Raw genomic sequence first — 20,304 nt, 5'->3', positions numbered from 1 at the left:
AACTGCTTCAGAGTTGCTGTAGGCCTCTTGGTATCCTCTCTGACCAGTTTCCTCCTGGCTCTTCCATCCAGTTTGGAGCAACGTGCTCTGTGTTGTACCAAATACCTTCCACTTCTTAATAATAAACTTCAGTGTGCTTCTAGGCATTGATAAATCCTTTGACGTTTTTTTGTATCCATCGTCTTACTTGTGTCTGTCCACAACTTTATCCCCGAGCCCTTTTGACAGTACCTTGCCACCCATAGTTGATTGTTTGCTTCAGTTGCACTACCAGGGACTGAAATGCTCCAGGAAAGCTCTTTTCATGCTGAGCTAATCAAAATGACAACAGCTGATTACAGTTTAAAGTCAGATGGCTTTGTGCGCCATTAAAAAGGTGATTAGCTACACATGATTGAGTTTAAGAGTAATTTTTAGGAGGGGGTGATTCTTTTTCCAACTCAGTGATTCTGTTTTCAATATTCTTTTCCGACAAGTTGGTGTTATATATTTTACCTGGATGTTATAAGTTGCACTGAGTAAATACAGCTGGATAAAACAAAAACTCTGTCTGTCTTAATTTCAGGCAACTAAAGGTGAGTATTTTTTTTTTTGGGGGGGGGGATTCTTTTCTATACCCACTGTATAGCCTGCCTTAGTTGCAAATTGAACAAAAGCACTGCTATGAAACTAGTATATGGCAATTATGTACTAGGGCTGAAACATACAAACAGATCAGCCCACAGTACAAATGACACAGCTGACGACATCAGCTGATGGTGCCCTCCAACACTTCTTCCAAGATATGAAAACATCAAATAGAAGAAACATTCAGCACTGTTCTCCAAAACCACTTAATATCTTATTAAACCCCAAACCAAAAGTGTAATACAGTTGTGCTCATGAGTTTGCATGCCCTGGCGGAATTTGTGATTTCTTGGCCATTGTTCAGAGAATGTGAATGATAGCACGGGAGCTTTTCTTTCACTCATGGTTGGTGTTTGGCTGGGGCCATTTATTGTCAATTGGCTGTGTTTGCTCTTTTTGGATTGTGGTGGCAGCGGAGACTGCCCAGGTGGCCCTGATCAAAAGTTTACATATCCCAGTTCTTAATACTGTGTATTGCCCCCTTTAACATCAATGACAGCTTGAAGTCTTTTGTGGTATTTGTGGATTAAGTGCTTTATCTTCTCGGATGGTAAAGCTGTCCATTCCTCTTGGCAAAAAGCCTCCAGTTCCTGGAAATTCTTGAGCTGTCCCCCAGAGTGGCCAGGGCCAGATTAAGAGCATCATGGGCCTGATGCTAAGGATTTTGGTGGGCCTTTTTATGAAAATAAAATGAAAACGCAAACAATTTTTTTATTAAATTAAAGAGAGAGAGTAGTGTGGGAGAGTGGTTGAGAGAGAGAGAGGGGGGTGGGGGGTGATAGCGAGATGGGGGGCTGAGGGAGAGGGGATGGGAGGGAGGGGAGAGGAGGGGGGGTGAATGGGAGGGGGGACGAGAAAGAGAGGGGGTTGATAGCGAGATAGGGGGTTGGGGGAGGGGGAGAGGGGGGGTGAGTGAGAGAGGACGAGAGGGGGTGAGATAAAGGGGAATAGAGAGAGGGTGAAAGAGAGAGAGGGTGGTAGGAAAGAGGGGGTTGAAGGGGGCGTGAGAGAGAACAGGGTGAAAGAGAGGGGGTGAAATAGAGAGAGAGAGAGAGGGGTGGTGAGAGTGAGGGGGTGAGTCTGGAGGGGGGGCACAGCATAGTACATTACACAGGGGGAAATAGCACAGTACATTACATGGTGGATACATGGATACAGCACACTTAATGGTGGGCAAAGCACAGCACATTACACGTTTTAGCACAGTACATTATATGATGGGCACAGCACATGACATGGATGGTACTGCACAACACAGCTCATTGCATGGTGGGCACAACACAGCACATGCACTCGGTGGTCACAGGACCTTATATGGTGGGCACACCACATGACATGGCAGACACAGCTGAGCACATTACACGGTGGGCACTGCACATTACAAGTGGGCACAGCATATTATATGGTGGGTAATGCACATGGCATGGTGGGCACTGCACAGCACATGACAAGGTGGGCACTGCATGACACCACATGACATGGTGGGCACTGCATGACACAGCACATTACATTATGAGCGCAGCACATTAAATGGTGGGCACTGCACATGACATTCCATTGGGCACATTGGTGGGCACTGCACGACACAGCACATTACATTGTGAGCACAGCACATTAAATGGTGGACACCGCACATGACATGGTGAGCCCTGCACAGCACATTCTATTGTGGGTACTGCACGGCACATGCCATGGTGGACAATGTACAGCACATTACATGGTGGGTACAAAGAAAAAAATAAAAAATAATGAAAAATATGGATGTGTTGTCCCAACAACTTTAGATGTGTTGTTGCCAAACAACTTTTGACAAATATAGTGACACTATTCAGTGATATAGTTATAGGCTGCCAAACAAGCTGCTGACTAGGCCTGTGCTTTGAATTCACTCCGGGAATAAATACCATTGTAGGTTCAGTCTGCTTCTGGTTTGTTCGCTTTATTGCCATGTAAGCCCTGATGAAATACTTTGGTTACCTTTTGAATTGTACCTCTGACCTTTAATGGATTAAAGTTGTATCTGGACCTCTTAGCAGTGGCGTGGCTTCAATTTCAACCCTTTTTACACCATTCAGTGATATAACTGCTCAAACATACACACACAAAAAAAAATAGTATATAAATGCAAACTAATATTGTGAACAGTCTTTCTAATATGTGCACTACAAGTGTCAGCAATCCATAATGCAGATCCAGTGCTCTACCATCACAGAAAAACACCACCTACTTACCAGAAGGATTGACCTCAAAACCAAGAGATCAACAGTGCTTGAGTACAGGGCAAAGCTTGTCAATAGGTAACATTATGGTAGGAACAGTCAAATCCTCTGCTCTCCAGCCTCAAGCACAATATCAGTGGCTCCCTTTTCTGTTTTTTCTCTGTCTTGTATTGTCTATCTTCTTTCATACCTCCCACAAATTAACCTCACAGCATTGTCATAACCTCACAGCACAACATAAGTTTACCCAAACTTATAATTTATTGCCATCAGATATTTGCCTCACCAGATCAACCAAACGGTTTGACCTTTGGATTCCTTAACAATTTACTTCCTTCATGCTGACCTTTAAGCAAACCCCCTCACATCCTCTCTGATCTTCACTGCAAGTGAATGAGCCAGTACTAACTGTGTCCTATATTGATGACCATCGTTGTTATAAGAGTTGCTTATTTATGTGTGTATTTCTTGACCTTTTGTCAGTGAGAAAAGGAAAATTTCACACATCTATGCAGAGCATAAATGGGAGAGGGCACAGGTTTGGTTTTGAAAAGTGGTTGGGAGTGAATATGAATCCTTCACAAGTTACGTGGCTTTGAGACCATAGAAACTGTATACACTACACATGGTGACATGTGCATCTAGAGGGGCATTATAAACATACAAATGTTGTCAAACCTTTCCAATGGCACAGCAGAGTGATGGTAAGTTTTTACATTTTTGGAAACCTTGTTTATCAGTAAATGGCTAAATCAAAGGATAAGGAATACAGCACCTAAAGTAGAACTGAACGCAACCTTTTTAAATGTCCCATAGCCATAACAGGAAGTTAGAGGAAATCCCTCAAAACAGAAGGAAATCCCTGATAGTCACCAGGGTCACTTGATATATGCATTTTTTTCCTGTTCTGGTGCCCACTCAAAAATCTCAAACTCTTTTTCACTTTCACCCTTGTGTTCTTAAAATTAGTTTTCATTATATAGAAGTTCTTTAAAGTGTGGCTATATGTACAGACTAGCCAGCTATAAAGTATAACTGAACACAGAACAGAGTGGAAAGGGATTAGAACAGCTTTTAATTTCTGCCTGTGTCCCTGTTAGGGAGATTCACCCCCCATTTGGATTTGTGTTATGCATTCTTTACTTTTCAAATCAAAAAGTTTTTTCTTGTGTTTACATAGGGGTAAACTACCAAAACCAAAATACATTACAGACCACCCCAAAAGTGGGTGTACAAAAAGTATAAACATAGATACATAGAGAAAAAAAGCACCTTATACACAGGCAATTATAAGGACAATGTTAAGATGGTACAATTAGCATTTGTCCAATAGTTTAAATAACCGGCCCCATCACCACCTACCACAACAGGCTACATGGGCATTTCCACCTGTGTCTCCCATTGGTGATCACTTCCCTGGACTTCACCTGTCTAAATCAAACTCAAGATGGCACTCCTGGTTCCAACCCCCCCCCCCCCCAAAAAAAAAAAAAAAACTAGAAGAGAGGGGGGAGGGAAGGTAATTGGGTAGGTGTGCTCCATCCCCACTTCCACTTACATGACTGAATGGACCTCATAGCTCATTGTCAAGGGAGGAGACTGGCCCAAAAAAATGCTTTCAAACGCCTTGATGCGGGTATATTCAGGGCAGTAGAACCAGGTCTTATTATCCCTATTTGTCTTGGTGACCATTATCACCAAAGTGAAAAAAATTTGAGAGTGGCCATCAGAACAGGAAAAAAATTACATATATCAAGTGACTCTGGCAACTATCAGGGATTTCCATCAGTTTGGAGGGATTTCCTCTCACCTCCTGTTATGGCTATGAGACAGGAAGTGAAGGGAAGTCTTCCAAATGGGACTCTATCCACAATGAAAAATGTTGCGTTCAGTTCTACTTTAAGTGCAGTATTCTTCATCCTTTGATGTAGCCATTTACTGATAAAAAAAATGTAAAAAAAAAAATAAAAATAATGAAAATTGTGACAGGTTACAAATTAAGTTGTACTACAGATGTGTAAAATAATAAAATGCCTATTTAATCATTATTTTGTATTTACTGACAATAGACCTATAGCATTTTTTTCCCCTTTTACTGGTTTAGAGCAGTTGAAAGAATGCAAGATGGCTGATTATTTGCTGCTGTGGATTGCTGTGTTTTGCACATTGTTCTTTGTTGGTTGTCTTGCAGGCCTCTTCCACACTGGAATATGGGCGGATAGTGATCTACACAACCAGTCTACGTGTGGTGAGAAACACATTTGAAAGGTGTGAAATGGTGAGGAAGATCTTCCAGAATCACAGAGTAAAGTTTGAAGAAAAGAATATTGCTCTGAATGGTGATTATGGAAAAGAGCTGGATGATAGATGTCGCCGGGTATCGGAACTGCCATCTCTGCCTGTCGTTTTCATTGATGGCCATTATCTCGGGGTGAGTTGCTATAAAGGTAGTATGATTTTTATTGCGTTCAATGGCTTTTAAACTTTTTCACCTAACACGAGACAGGACAAACTAATGTATTTAAATTCAACTTTAACTATGTTAAGCATTAAAGCGGAGTTCAACCCACTTTTGAGAAGTGGTCTTAAATGAAAGACCACCTCAACACTACTCGTTTTTGGCTAGTTACTTTTTTTTTTTCCTTCTAACTTACCTTTTTAATGAAGTACAGCCTGTACTTCCAAGCCATCCAATCTGCGGCGCAGGACGTCATACCCTCTTCTTCGGCAAGCCCCCCCATGTCTTCTCGGACATGTGTTTGTCTCAGAAGACAGTCGGCCATTCACAAATCACTGAGCGACTTGTACATGCACAGTAGGAAACGGGCAGTGAAGCCGCAAGGCTCCACTGCCTGTTTCCCTTAATTAGATTAGATTAGATTAGATTAGATTAATTAGAATAGATCGGCCTCGGATGGCCGACATCGCGGACTCCCTGGACAGGTAAGTGTCCTTATTAAAAGTCAGCAGCTACAGTGTTTGTACCTGCTGACTTTAAAAAAAAAAAAATTGCGGGTAGAACACCGCTTTAAATACAATTTTTTGAGTGGTTTACTTCTTTTTGAAATGTTTAGTTTTAAGAACTTTTTTTTTATTTTCTCATTGTTAATAGGGACAGTAATAAGAAAATTTAAAGGAGTAGGTTGAAACTATTTTTTTCGAATGAATTCATTTCTAACATTGTTTGTGTTTTTTGTTCAGTAAAGGCCATTCACTTCAAAATTGAATGGCAAAAACAACATTTTGAAGTACCTTTAAACGACATACATCAAGTTATCGAATGTTTTTAAAAATATATTTAAGCAGACCAGCATAAGGCATGCTTAAATGGAACTAGCTATGTCTGTGTCTATGCAAGAATTTAAATATTAAGTCTTTACAATCAATTAAAGTAAAATATGGGGACTGATACCGCTGATCTCCTTTTGAATATGCCAGGTCCCTCGTTGATTTTCAGTGATTAACCTGGATGCAGTCAAATCGCAACTCAGAAAAAACTTACCACATATCAACGTGCATCATGGTGAACATGTCAATGCGGATTTGATGTGAGTTATGATGTATGTTGACATTCAGTGCAAGTGCACTGCTTAGTATATGTACAGTGCCTTGAAAAAGTATTCACACCCCTTGAAAATTTCCACATTTTGTCATGTAACAATCAAAAACGTAAATATGTATTTTATTGAGATTTTATGTGATAGACCAACACAAAGTGGTATATAATTGTGAAGTGGAAGGTAAATGATAAATGGTTTGCAAAAGTTTTTATAAATAAATATCTGAAAAGTGTGGCGTGCATTTGTATTCAGCCCCCTTTACTCTGATACCCCTAACTAAAATCTAGTGGAAACAATTGCCTTCAGGTGTCACCTATGTATAAATACAGCTGTTCTTTGAAGCCCTGAAGGTTTGTTAGCGAACTTAGTGAACAAACAGCAACATGAAGGTCAAGGACCACACAACAGACAGGTCAGGGATAAAGTTGTGGAGAAGTTTAAAGCAGGCTTATAACAAAATATCCCAAGCCTTGAACATCTCACAGAGCACTGTTCAATCCATAATCCAACAATGGAAAGAGTATGGCACAACAGGCATAGAGAGAATGAATCAGATTTCGGTTCGGTTCACAGTAAAACATGTGAACAGACAAAAAATTTGTTCGAAAACGTGAACACTGTCTATGGGACACGAACGTGAAAAATCAAAAGTGCTAATTTTAAAGGCTTATATGCAAGTTATTGCCATAAAAAGTGTTTGGGGACCCAGGTCCTGCCCCAGGGGACATGTATCAATGCAAACAAAAGTTTTAAAAACGGCCATTTTTTTCTGGAGAAGTGATTTTAATAATGCTTAAAGTGAAACAATAAAAATGAAATATTCCTTTAAATATCGTGTCTGGGGGTGTCTGTAGTATTCCTGTAAAGTGGCGCAGTTTTCCCGTGTTTAGAACAATACCACAGCAAAATGAAATTTCTAAAGTAAAAAAAATAATTTAAAACTGCTTGCAGCTGTAATGTATTGTTGGGTCCCGGCAATATAGATGAAAATCATTGAAAAAAGCGGCATGGGTCCCCCTCCCAGTCCATTACCAGGCCCTTTGGGTCTGGTATGGATATTAAGGGGAACACCGCACCCAATTTTTTTTTTAAAATGGCGTGGGGGTCCCCCAGGCACTATATACTCTGAACAGCAGTATACAGTATCTCACAAAAGTACACCCCTCACATTTTTGTTAATATTTTATTATACCTTTTCATGTGACAACACTGAAGAAATGACACTTTGCTACAGTGTAAAGTAGTGAGTACAGCTTGTATAACTGTAAATTTGCTGTCCCCAAAAAATAACTCAACACACAGCCATTAATGTCTAAACCACTGGCGACAAAAGTGAGTACACCCCTAAGTGAAAATGTCCAAATTGGGCCCAATTAGCCATTTTCCCTCCCCGGTGTCATGTGACTCGTTACTGGTACAAGGTCTCAGGTGTGCATGGGGAGCAGGTGTGTTAAATTTGGTGCTATCGCTCTCACTCTCTCAAACTGGTCACTGGAAATTCAACATGGCACCTCATGGCAAAGAACTCTCTGAGGATCTGAAAAAAAGAATTGTTGCTCTACATAAAGATGGCCTAGGCCAGTGGTCATCAACCCTGTCCTCAGGGCCCACTAACAGGCCAGGTTTACAAGATAACTGAAACACATCACAGGTGATATCATTTGCTGCTCAGTGATTGCAGTATTCCAGTCTGCATCTCCCCAAGGTAATACATAAAACCTGGTCTGTTAGTGGGCCCTGAGGACAGGGATGGTGACCACTGGCCTAGGCTATAAGAAGATTTCCAAGACCCTGAAACTAAGCTGCAACATGGTGGCCAAGACCATACAGCGGTTTAACAGGATAGGTTCCACTCAGAACAGGCCTTGCCATGGTCGACCAAAGAAGTTGAGTGCATGTGCTCAGCGTCATATCCAAACTTTGTCTTTGGGAAATAGACGTAAGAGTGCTGCCAGCATTGCTGCAGAGGTTGAAGGGGTGGGGGGGTCAGCCTGTCAGTGCTCAGACCATACGCCACACACTGCATCAAGCCTCTTCTAAAGATGATACACAAGAAAGCCCGCAGTTTGCTGAAGACAAGCAGACTAAGGACATGGATTACTGGAACCATGTCCTGTGGTCTGCTGAGACCAAGATAAACTTATTTGGTTCAGATAGTGTCAAGTGTGTGTGGTGGCAACCAGGTGAGGAGTACAAAGACAGGTGTGTCTTGCCTTCAGTCAAGCATGGTGGTGGGAGTGTCATGGTCTGGAGCTGCATGAGTGCATAATATCCACCAGCTCCATGATGTCATCATGGAGGAGTGGAAGACCTGTGAAGCTCTGGTGAACTCCATGTCCAAGACGATTAAGGCAGTACTGGAAAACTATGGTCTCCACACAAAACATTGACACTTTGGGCCCAATTTGGACATTTTCACTTAGGGGTGTACTCACTTTTGTTGCCAGCGCTTTAGACAATAATGGCTGTGTGTTGAGTTATTTTGAGGGAACAGCAAATTTTCACTGTTATACAAGCTGTACACTCACTACTTTACATTGTAGCAAAGTGTAATTTCTTCAGTGTTATCACATGAAAAGATATAATAAAATATTTTCAAAAATGTGAGGGGTGTACTCACTTTTGTGAGATACTGTATATACTATACGGCCTGCCCTATATACCCTGCAGAAAATTGGGCCTTAGGTGTTGGTGGTACCAGAACACTATAAGCCCTCACAGTTACTCTTGGTGAGCGCAGGAACGGACCCTGCTGTGAAATATTATATCAAGGTTTGGAATTACATGCCCCTGTTAAACAGGGGCAGAAAAATTGGACCTTTGGTGGTGGTACCATAACACTGTAAGCCCTCACAGTTAATCTTATTGGGTTCAGGAATGGGCCCTGCTGTGAAATATTATATCAAGGTTTGGAATTACATGCCCCTGTTAAACAGGGGCAGAAAAATTGGGCCTTTGGTGGTGGTGGTGGTACCAGAACACTGTAAGCCCCCACAGTTAATCTTGCTGGGTGCAGGAACAGGCCCTGCGTTGAAATATTATATCAAAAATTGTAATTAGATGCCCCGGTTAAACAGGGGCAGAAAAATTGGGCCTTGGGTGGTGGAGGTGCCACAACACTGTAACCCCTCACAGATACTCTTGATGGGCGCAGGAATGGGCCCTGCTGTGAAATATTAGATCAGAAATTGTAATTACATGCCCCTGTTAAAAAGGGGCAGAAAGATTGGACCTTGGGTGGTGGTGTTGCCACAAAACTGTAACCCCTCACAGATACTCTTGTTGGGCGCAGGAACGGGCCCTGCTGTGAAATATTAGATCAGAAATTGTAATTACATGCCCCTGTCAAACTGGGGCAGAAAAATTGGGCCTTGGGTGGTGGTGCTCTAAACCAAATATATTGTTGGAAACTAGTATCATCAAGATTGAGGAGGAATAGAATAGTCAGCATAGGCAGTCTTCAGGGGATCCCAGATCCATAGCAAATTTAATCGGTTACATCAGCATCAGGCGCTTGATAGCTGCTGATCCAAGACTGATTAAGTTTTATGAATGTGAGCCTATCAATGGAGTCTGTGGACAGGCGCACTCTTTGATCCCTTACAAACCCTCCAGCACTGCTGAATGTGCTTTTAGAAAGCACACTGGATGCAGGACATGCCAGTAGCTCAATTATATATTGAGCAAGTTCTGGCCAGTGGTCCATCCTCAAGACCCAGTAACCTAATGGATGCTCTGTTGGAAAGGTCTCCAAGTCTGCTCTTGCCCCTAGATATTCATGCACCATATAATGCAGACGCTGGTGATGGTTGCTTGAACCGATCAGACTTTGGTGCTGAGGACTGAAAAATTGTTTAAAGGCATCGGTCAGCCGACCACCTTCTCCACCGCTCTTCCTCTGACTGAATGAAGCCTCAGCAACACGTTGTCCATCACCAGGAAATGGTAACCTCCCAGGGTCTGGAAATGTGTTGCACAGACCTTTCTTCAAGGCCACCTGAAGATGTTTCATCCTCTGCTCCCTCTGCGAAGGCAGGATGAATTCTGCAACCTTAGCCTTGAAACATGGATCAAGAAGGGTTGCCAGCCAGTAATAAACCCTTTACTTAATACCACGAATCCCTGGGTCTTTTCACAGGCTTTGCAGAATCTGGGAGGCCATGCAGCGTAAGTTTGCAGTGGCATTCAATTCTGAGTCCTCTGGGTCACTAAGGATCACATTATCCGTAACTACCTCCTCCCAGCCACGTACAACTCCTTGGGTTTCTGGGGACTGAAAATCATCCCTTGAAGACTGCTGCTGAGTGTTACCCTCTACATCCAAGCTAACACAATCCTCCTCCTCTTCTTCCTGTGTGTTTGGCGGGCCCGCAGGAATGCTATCTGGATAAAGGAGGCTTTGAGAGGAAAGGAAGTCCTCCTCTTCCTCCCGCTGTTCTGAATCAAATGCCTTGTCCATGATTCTACAAAGCGTGTGCTCCAGCAGGAAGACTAGAGGGACAGTGTCACTGATGCATGCATTGTCGCTGCTCACCATTCTTGTGGCCTCCTCAAATGGTGACAGTGCATGCATCCTTGATCAGTAACCACTGGCGTGGCGAAAAGAAGCCAAGCTCCCCTCACCCTGTTCTGGTGCCATACTCACACAGGTACTCATTGATGGCCCTCTGCAGCCACTGCACCATTGCCAACATTGAGTTCCACCTGGTGGGCACAAATGAGTCGGTTGGTGGGCAGGTTGCATTCCCTTCGAATGTCAGCTAGCTGAGCACTGGCATTGTATGACCAGTGGAAATGACCATAGACTTTTCTGGCCCGCCTCAGGAGATCCTGTAAGCCTGGGTACCTGCTCAAGAACTGCTGCACCACCAAATTCAAGATGTGTGCCAAACATGGAACATTGGTCAAGTGTACCTGTCAGAGGGCAGAGAGAAGGTTGGTGCCATTGTCGCATACAACCATTCCTGGCTAAAGCTGGTGTGGCGTCAACCACCTCTGAGCCAGCCCCTGTAGAGGTGACAGAATCTCTGCCCCAGTGTGGCTCCTGTCCCCTAAGCAGACCAACTCAATCTCCGCATGGCATCTTTTTGCCTGACTGCTTGCGTAGTCCCTTAAACGCTTACGGTGCACCGCTGGTTCAGAGGACAAATCTGCAGAAGAGGTCATAGAGGAAGAAGAAGAGGAGGGGGTGGAAGAGAGACCTGTGGCAGAATCACCACTAGCATTTTGGAGGCGTGGTGGTGGAACAAGCTCCAGCAATACTGAACCCTGTCCTGCATCCTTCCAAGCTGCCAGCAGAGTTACCCAGTGCACTGTGAAGGAAAGGTAACGTCCCTGCCCATTCCTGCTGGACCATGAGTTAGTGGTAATATGCACCTTACTGCAGACCGCCCTGTCCAAAGAGGCCAAAACATTGCCTTCCACATGCCGGTAGAGAGCTGGAATGGCCTTCCATGAAAAGAAATGGCGTTTTGGAACCTGCCACTGAGGTACAGCACATTCCAGAAATTCACAAAAGGGGGCAGAGTCTACCAGCTGAAAAGGCAGCAGTTGTAGTGCTAGCAATTTGGCCAAGCTAGCATTCAGATGCTGAGCATGTGGATGGCTGGGACTGAATTTCTTTTTACGGTTCAGCAACTGGGGTAGGGAAATTTGCCTGCTATAATCAGATGGTCGTGTACTGCTAGCAGATTGGCTGCATGTACTTGGGACACCTATTGCTATACCTTCATTCTTCTCAGTGCAGGTTTTTGAGAGGACTGGAGGTATAGTGGGGTTGGAGATCCCAGGTGAGGACATGCTGTTGCCAACGGACTGCATGACAGGTCTTCATATGTCTGGTCAAGCATGCGGTGCCCAAGCGGCTGTGGTTCTGGCCACACTTGACCGCTTCAGATAGGTTGCAAACAGCAATGGTGCGATCTGATGCACATGTGTCAAAAAAGGCCCACACCAAAGAACTTTTAAAAGTCAGCAGGGAGTCAGCAGCGCCCTGCACCTGCGGAGCTCTGCGGTGTGATGCAATAGGGTGGCTGCCTTTAAGCTACCCCCTAGAGGACATCCTGCCTCATTGGAGTTGTGCCTCCTCCTCTCTTCTCTCAGGCACTCAAGTAGAGTCAATGACCTCATCATCCCCTCCCTCCTTGTCACTGGAGCAAACATGGCAGTATGCTGCAGCTGGGGGAACATGACTGCCAGTTTCTTGTCCTTCTTGGGCACCCCCCTCTCTCTGGGCTCAAGTTACTCCCTTCCTCAACCTGGGAACCAACATCGGAGCCTTCAAATCCCTGCGCATCCTCCAGCAGCATTTACCCAACACTGTGGTCGACTCGACTCCTCCGTGCATGATGGTGGGGCTACGAAAGGAGTGACTGTGGACAAGGAGCCGGTGGAATAGGCCGCTTTGGCAGCTGCATTGGAAGGCAAACTACTCTGAGCCTGGGTGACAGAGGATGAGGAGGATGAGGATGGCTTTGTTATCCACTCCACCAACTCTTCTGCATGTTCTAGCTCAATAACACGGCCAGCAGCAGAAAAAAGGACAAGCGTGCCCCACGGCCACCTGCAGAGCATGCACCATGTCCACAACCAGCACTGTTGATTGTAGAAACAGAGGCTGCTTGCCCTCTTTTAGTGGCCTGTGAGTGTCTGCCTCTCCTTGGTGGCCTTCCGGACAATGATGTGTATTTTGTTTTGCAACACCACACTACACTGTATTAGATATTGTGTACACCGCCAGAAGTGTAGTAGAAACTCTACACACTGTATTGGATACTGTGTATACCGCCTGCACTGTATTAGCAACTGTACTACGGCTGCACTGTATTTTATACTGTGTACACCACCAGAAGTGTAGTAGACACTGTACACACTGTATTTTATACTGTGTACACCACCAGAAGTGTAGTAGAAACTGTACACACTGTATTAGATACTCTGTACACCACCAGAAAAGTATTAGAAACTGTACTATGGCTGCACTATATTGTGTACTGTCTACACCACCAGTAGTGTAGTAGAAACGGTACACACTGTATTAGATACTGTGTACACCGCCTGCACTGTATTAGCAACTGTACTATGGATGCACTGTATTTTATACTGTGTACACTACCAGAAGTGTAGTAGACACTATACACACTGCATTAGATACTGTGTACACCACCAGAAAAGTAGTAGAAACTGTACTACGGCTGCACTGTATTATGTACTGTGTACACCAAAAGAAGTGTAGTAGAAACTGTACACACTGTATTAGATACTGTGTAGACCGCCTGCACTGTATTAGCAACTGTACTATGGCAGCACTGTATTTTATACTGTGTACACCACCAGAAGTGTAGTAGACACTGTACACACTGTATTAGATACTGTGTACACTGCCTGAAGTGTACTAAAAACAGTACACCATGGAATGCACTGTAGATATAGGCTACACTGGATGCAGAGTATATATATATATATATATATATATATATATACGAGACTGTATATATATATGTATTAATACACTGCCTGCACTGACTGAATATAGAGTAAACACTGAATTTATAGTCTATGCTAAATGCAGAGTATATATATATATATATATATATATATATATATATATATATATATATATATATATATATCAAATACACTGCCACTAACTGAATAACTTGCCTGCCTAATCTAAATCAAGTTATCTCTCCGTCCACACCAACAGCACTACACAGGGCTGCCTTATATAGTGTGGGGCATGGACTTAGTCCCCCTGAGCCATGAGTGGCCAAAGGCACCCTGCCTTGTGACATCATCACCTGGGGCATGATGGGGAGATGATGTCACAGGGGGCATGGCCTCCAAATTACGTCATCGGGGGGCCCCGCCCCATGCCAATATAAGTCATGGCACACGGCAAACCCAGCTTTACACCGGGAGATCGTGTGGAGTCAACATCGGAAGAAGAGCAGTGGGAGAAGATCCAGCAAAAGAGCAAGAAGAGCAAGAAGCGGAGAGAGGAGAAGAACTGGAGAGGGGAGAAGAACTGGCAAAGGGAGAAGACATTGCCAGAAGAGGGAGAAGAGCCGGAGCTGCCTTTAATAAAATCCTTTAAAAATCTGTGCCGTGTGTTATTTTTGACACTTTTTTTTAGGTGAATGGGTGGGGGTACGATGTACCCCATACTCATTCGCCTAGGGTGGGGGGCTGTTATCTGGGGGCCCCCTTGTTAAAGGGGGTTTCCAGATTCCGATAAGCCCCCACCCGCAGACCCTGACCAGCGGCAAGGGTTGTCGGGAAGAGGTCCTTGTCCTCATCAGCATGGGGACAAGGTGCTTTGGGATGGAGGGCGCAGAGCCCCCCTTCCCAAAAGCCCCCTACCCCCCATGTTGAGGGCATGTGGCCTGGTATGGTCCAGGAGGGGGGGCGCTCACTTGTTCTCCCCCTTTCCTGACCTGCCGGGCTGCGTGCTCGGATAAGGGTCTGGTATGGATCTTGGGGGACCCCTACGCCATTTTTTTTGGCGGGGGGTTTCCCCTTAAGATCCATACCAGCCCTCCAGGTGGCACAGAACATAGATCACCTGAATCCACCCGTAACCTGACCTTGGGTTGCCTTTCCCATATCTAGTACCAACAAGTACTCGGCCACCTAGTGGTAGAAGAGAAAGGTGCAACAAAGCCAAACTCTCAAAAAGAGAAATCAATAGATCTCTGTCAGCCAACCAGGATAACTAATCCTGGCAAGTAAATTTGTGAGGAGCTCCCTGCCTAAACTACAGTGTGCTACATCCTCCCCCTGCCCAAAAAACTACATCTCAGAGTTTGCAGAAAAAGTCATTTTTCAGCCCTGAGAGACTGAATATCCTGGCAAAAACTGCCATGGGTGGGGAAAAACAGGGAAGGAATAACAAGTAACAGTGTATATGGCGTTAAAATATTAAAATGAAGGGCCTTCGCGCTACTGTGATGTGCTCAAAAATTGTCTAATATGATAAATGATATGACTTAGAAAAATAGTAAAAGAAGAACCACTACAGAAATGTGGTAAAATAATCAAAAGTGCGTTATGTGCAATTAAAGTGCAATCAAATGCAATAGAGAACTGTCTGCAGCAGGGTCTAATAGCGTTCACATCACACTCATAAATAAATAGATCAATAATGATCCTGCGCTACAGCAATAAAGATAAATAAGGTGCAAACCGGCCGGAAGTGGAAGTCGAGTAAATACCGGAAGTGATGTGAGAACGGCGTCCAGCCTGTTTACCTAATAAAAGTAATTGCGTATTTTGGACATACTACACTATTGGAGTTCTCTCTTTCTCCCACCCCCTCCCCTTCTCCCCCCCCCCCTCTGGGAGTGCGAGAGCATTACGAAGACGTGGGTTTAGAGAGCTTCCATACAAGCACAACATAAGCTGGAACGGAGGACCCCCTGGTGGTAGATGTCGAAATAGCGGAACAGATTTTTTAACAGAAATACATGGTGATAATTCAAGGAATTAAGGTGAGAGTTCTGTGAGCTCATTGATGGGATTATACACCTCTCACCCTTAAAATGTGCGGTTAATCTAGCCTATTTATGAGAAGCATTTTGGATAGTAATCAGAAAGATGCCTGAGTAGAAGAGGATTTTCTAATCATCACATTGACTTTTGTCATTTTTTACTTTGAATGTCCCTGGATCAATGTATTCATTTATTAATTAATTCTCTAATCTTATTAACAATATTTATTTGTCACGGTTTGCGCCTTATTTATCTTTATTGCTGTAGCGCGGGATCATTATTGATTTATTTAGTGTATATGGCGTACCACATTAAATAAACATGATGTTAGACACATGAGATATTAGATCACATATGACAAGGAAATATTAAAAAGTTATATACAATTTTAAAAGTAAGCAAGAGCAATGGTATTGCTTCCTAACTATCTATCTAATATATACAATAATAACAAGATATAGAAAAGGGTTAGGGTTGTTGTTCGGTTAGATCCCTGTCTTTTTTTAGCCAAGGAAGATGCGCCGACTCAACAACACCTGAAAGAGATTAAACAGCAATGGAAATGCATCCTATCCTACGGTAATATTTTATTTTTTTATTTATTTCAGGTACTTATATAGCGCCGTCAATTTATGCAGCGCTTTACATATACATTGTACGTTCACATCAATCCCTACCCTCAAGGAGCTTACAATCTAAGGTCCCTAACTCACATTCATACATACTAGTGACAATTTAGACAGGATCCGATTAACCTACCAGCATGTCTTTGGAGTGTGGGAGGAAACCGGAGTACCCGGAGGAAAATCACGCAGGCACAGGGAGAACATGCAAACTCCAAGCAGGTAGTGTTGTGGTTCGAACCAGCGACCCTTCTTACTGCTAGGCGAAAGTGCTACCCACTACACCACTGTGCCACCCAGTTTAGGGATGGTCCCTTCCTTTTCCAACATGACTGTGCACCAGTTCACAAACAAAGTCCATAAAGACATGTAATATAGTGCAATACATATATACATACATGATTGAATGGTTTTCAATTGTCTTCAACCAAAGACAGCATAGCAGTGTAAATACATCTTATAGAATATTACATTATTTACATCTTTAGAAGCAGGTCCCATCCTCTATGGATAATACCACCTTCTTCCCATGTATAAACAAACTTACATCTAGCACATAATGTGAATAAAGTTCACTCAGATCAGTGTGGCTCACGCCACCTGGTGACCAACACTAGGATAGACTAAATGTATGATTCAGTCCACCATCTACATGCATGGTGGGGATTTGCCCCTCTATCATAACCTAGTCTAACTGACTAAACACTTGAGAGTCTAAAACAGTTTCCAGTCCATCAATTTCACTCTGGATGGACTATAGTTCCCAGCAGTTTCCCTTTTTCCACAGGGACAACTTCGGGGACAAGAGGCACAGCTGCATTTCAAGCAACAGGCAGCCAGGCCTTAGTGCAAGTTGAAAGTAATTATAAACCTTGACAGCCACCCTGGTTTATGCAGGCAGACCACCGGGACCCTCGGATCCATGAGAGACCAAATGAGACACAGGAAACAGGCTTGATTGTGTTCATAAGATCTATGTCTTTATTGAATACAACAGTAGTTTATATACCAATAAAAATACGTGTCTAAGGGTTTCACAAAACTTACACTCAGGACTTTCTTATCAAGAGTTAGGCTGCTGACTAGATAACAAAAAATAGCTGATGACTTGCTGACACAGAATGCTGCTTCGAAAATGAGCTTAACCACACTATCTCATAGGGTGTGGTTCTATGCAAGCTGCTAGTCAAGCTGACCATGGCAAAACTCACACACACACACACACACACACACAAAAAGTTCACTTCTACTTTATGTAACATGGAGGGGAATCTAAGATGGAGTCAGTTGTTTATACATTCTCTTACACAAGGGACCACACTTCAGGACACAGGTCCCCTTGCAAAGACATCCTCAGTCTGTCCACATGACAGCTAGAAGATTTTTCTTAAGGGCAACAACCTTCTGAAGATCACAAGTCGCCCTTCAGGGTGGATCACCCCAACAACTTCAAACTTTGGCCAACATGGCTTCAGGTGGGTACTCTATGTATCTGACGGCAGCATTCAGTCCAGCATAGTCCAGGCAGAACAGCTCTCTTGAATGTTCTCCACTAGCAACACTTTAAATGTGTGTGTGAAGTGGCTGTCAGCATAGCGTCCTTGACCTCACACAACACATATTTGTAATCCAGCTTAATAGTAATAGTAGCATCTTTATGATATTTACCAGTAGTACCTGGGATCTTAGCATCCTTCTTGTCTGGTCTACGGAGGATTACGCTGTCCAGATTAATTTTATGGCTGTTGCCCCAGGTATTTAGCACTGAGAGATATTTTCCAGCCACCTTAGGTGACAGTTTCAGAAAGTCTAGCAGGGGATGCGGAGGAAACTGCGCACAGCTTCATCCACCCATTGAGTTTCCTTCTCTTCCAGATAAGGGGGAATGTAGGGGTATAGGTATCCGTAGTGTTCTGCCACTTTCTTTATGATAATCCGCTGTATTTTCAACAGCCGAGGCTTGTGATCCCAGTATCCGGGTAGAACCCGGGCATCTGAAACACTCTGAACAGAGCACCCAGCGACCACATCCAGCTTATAATCAGCTTTGGATGTATTATGAGCGTAACAGGGTGAACTTTGGGAACACGTTGAGCCCAGCGATCTTCCTCAAAAGATCTGGAGATGCTGATCAGTGGGACTGTATTAGCAGACAATTTAATCACTACGTTGGCAGCAACAACAGGGGAAAGTTCATCTTCCTGCACACAACTCATTTGCTCTTCCTCACGTCAGATAGAATGTCTGAGTCTGAAATGGTAGAGCACTCCTCTGCCGGCAGGTAGTTGCGCTTGGCACGCGCTTTAGCTGGCACAACCTTGGCATCCCCCTTGATGGCCACTGGCATCACTTCCCCCACAGGCACACCACTCTCACTTCTGCTGGCTTACGTGGCTCCAGTACTTCCCTCCCAGGTGGCTCGAACATCAGGGCGAGCAACTGGGACTGTCCGCAGCCTTGAAGAGTAAGGGGTGCGCTGGGTCCTAAAGGCACCGAAGCAGGGATGGCAGCTTCCTGCACAACTCTGGTGACAGCCGGAGGGCTCTGGACATCACACCCAGCCGGGATAGCAACATTCTTATCCCAATCCACATGTAGAATCCGCGGAGGTAGTGTCAGGGCTGGCTCAGCCCTTCCTTCTCTGAGCTGGCTGCTCACCTGTCGGCTAATTGCCAGCTCTTATCTCTCTCCAGTTACCCAGCTGTTCCTGATCCTGCTCGTCTGACCTGCCTACTTAAAGCGGTCCAGCTCACTACATCTCTGCCTTTGCCTTGGTCACATCACAAGAAACCATCTCCTGCGTTCCTGTTTAAAGACTGGCTTTGCTGACATTCCTTCTGGCTCCTTTGCCTGCTTGCTGTTCCACTTGGATCCCTGACTTCTGGCCTTGGCTGATTACCCGATCTGGTTACTGAACTCTGGCTTGGCTGATTATCCGATCTGGTTACTGAACACTGGCTATGCTTTGACTACGCTTACTCTATTTACCTTTTTGTTTTTATTAATAAACAAGTGTGATTTAATTGTACTTCTGTCTCGGTCTGATTCATGGTTTCTGACAGTAGGCGAAGGCCATGAATTCAGAAGATACAGTCAATCCACTTGCTGGTAATATTTTTTCCAGATTGGATAAGCAAGATCACAGCATGGATCAGTTTGCCATGGCATTACAAACGCTCCTAAGTCGCACGGCTCACCTGGAATCCCCCACTGTGGCTGCTCCGGTACAACCTGAGTTGCAGGCCATCCCTGCTGCTGCTCCAGTCTCTGTGCAGGCACCCGCCTCGAGTATTACCACTATAAGAGGTATGTCTGGTTCCGCTCCGCTTCCCCAGCGATTTGGAGGCGATCCAGTTCAATGCAGAGGGTTTCTCAATCAGGTTGAGATATACTTCGAGATGCTGCCCCAGACATTTCCCACGGACAGAAGCAATGAAGGTTTCATGATATCTTTGCTTTCTGAGAGAGCCTTGGCCTGGCTAACCCTCTATGGGAGATGCAAAAACCTGTTGTCTTGAGTTACCCTGAGTTTGTGGCCTCCTTTAAAAGGGTATTTGACGTTCCCGCGTGCTCTGCTTCTGCTGCCAAGTGCCTCATGTCCATCAGAGTACGAGAACTGTTGCCGACTACGCCATTGAATTCCGTACTCTGGCAGCAGAGGTTGCTTGGAACAATGAGGCCCTCGTGGCTACTTTTTCTCATGGTCTCTCGGATTTCATCAAGGATGAGATAGCAGCCCGAGATATACCCACTGAGCTGGAGATCTTGATCTCGTTTGCCATCCTC

General features: G+C 44.2%; 1 protein-coding gene across 1 annotated transcript in view; it reads left to right on the top strand.

Annotated features, from left to right (window-relative positions):
- The window catches only part of GRXCR1 (glutaredoxin and cysteine rich domain containing 1), a 97,137-nt gene that overhangs the window by 47,282 nt on the left and 29,551 nt on the right, over window positions 1-20,304 (top strand). The window contains exon 2 of the mRNA XM_073614684.1: window positions 5,038-5,277. Within this exon, the coding sequence (XP_073470785.1) occupies window positions 5,038-5,277 (240 nt within the window). The remainder of the gene's footprint in view (window positions 1-5,037; window positions 5,278-20,304) is intronic.

Source organism: Aquarana catesbeiana, linkage group LG01, assembly GCF_042186555.1.
Source record: "Aquarana catesbeiana isolate 2022-GZ linkage group LG01, ASM4218655v1, whole genome shotgun sequence".
Lineage (NCBI taxonomy): Eukaryota > Metazoa > Chordata > Amphibia > Anura > Ranidae > Aquarana > Aquarana catesbeiana.
The sequence above is the reverse complement of the archived record's forward strand: the minus strand, read 5'-3'. Positions and strand labels throughout refer to the sequence as shown.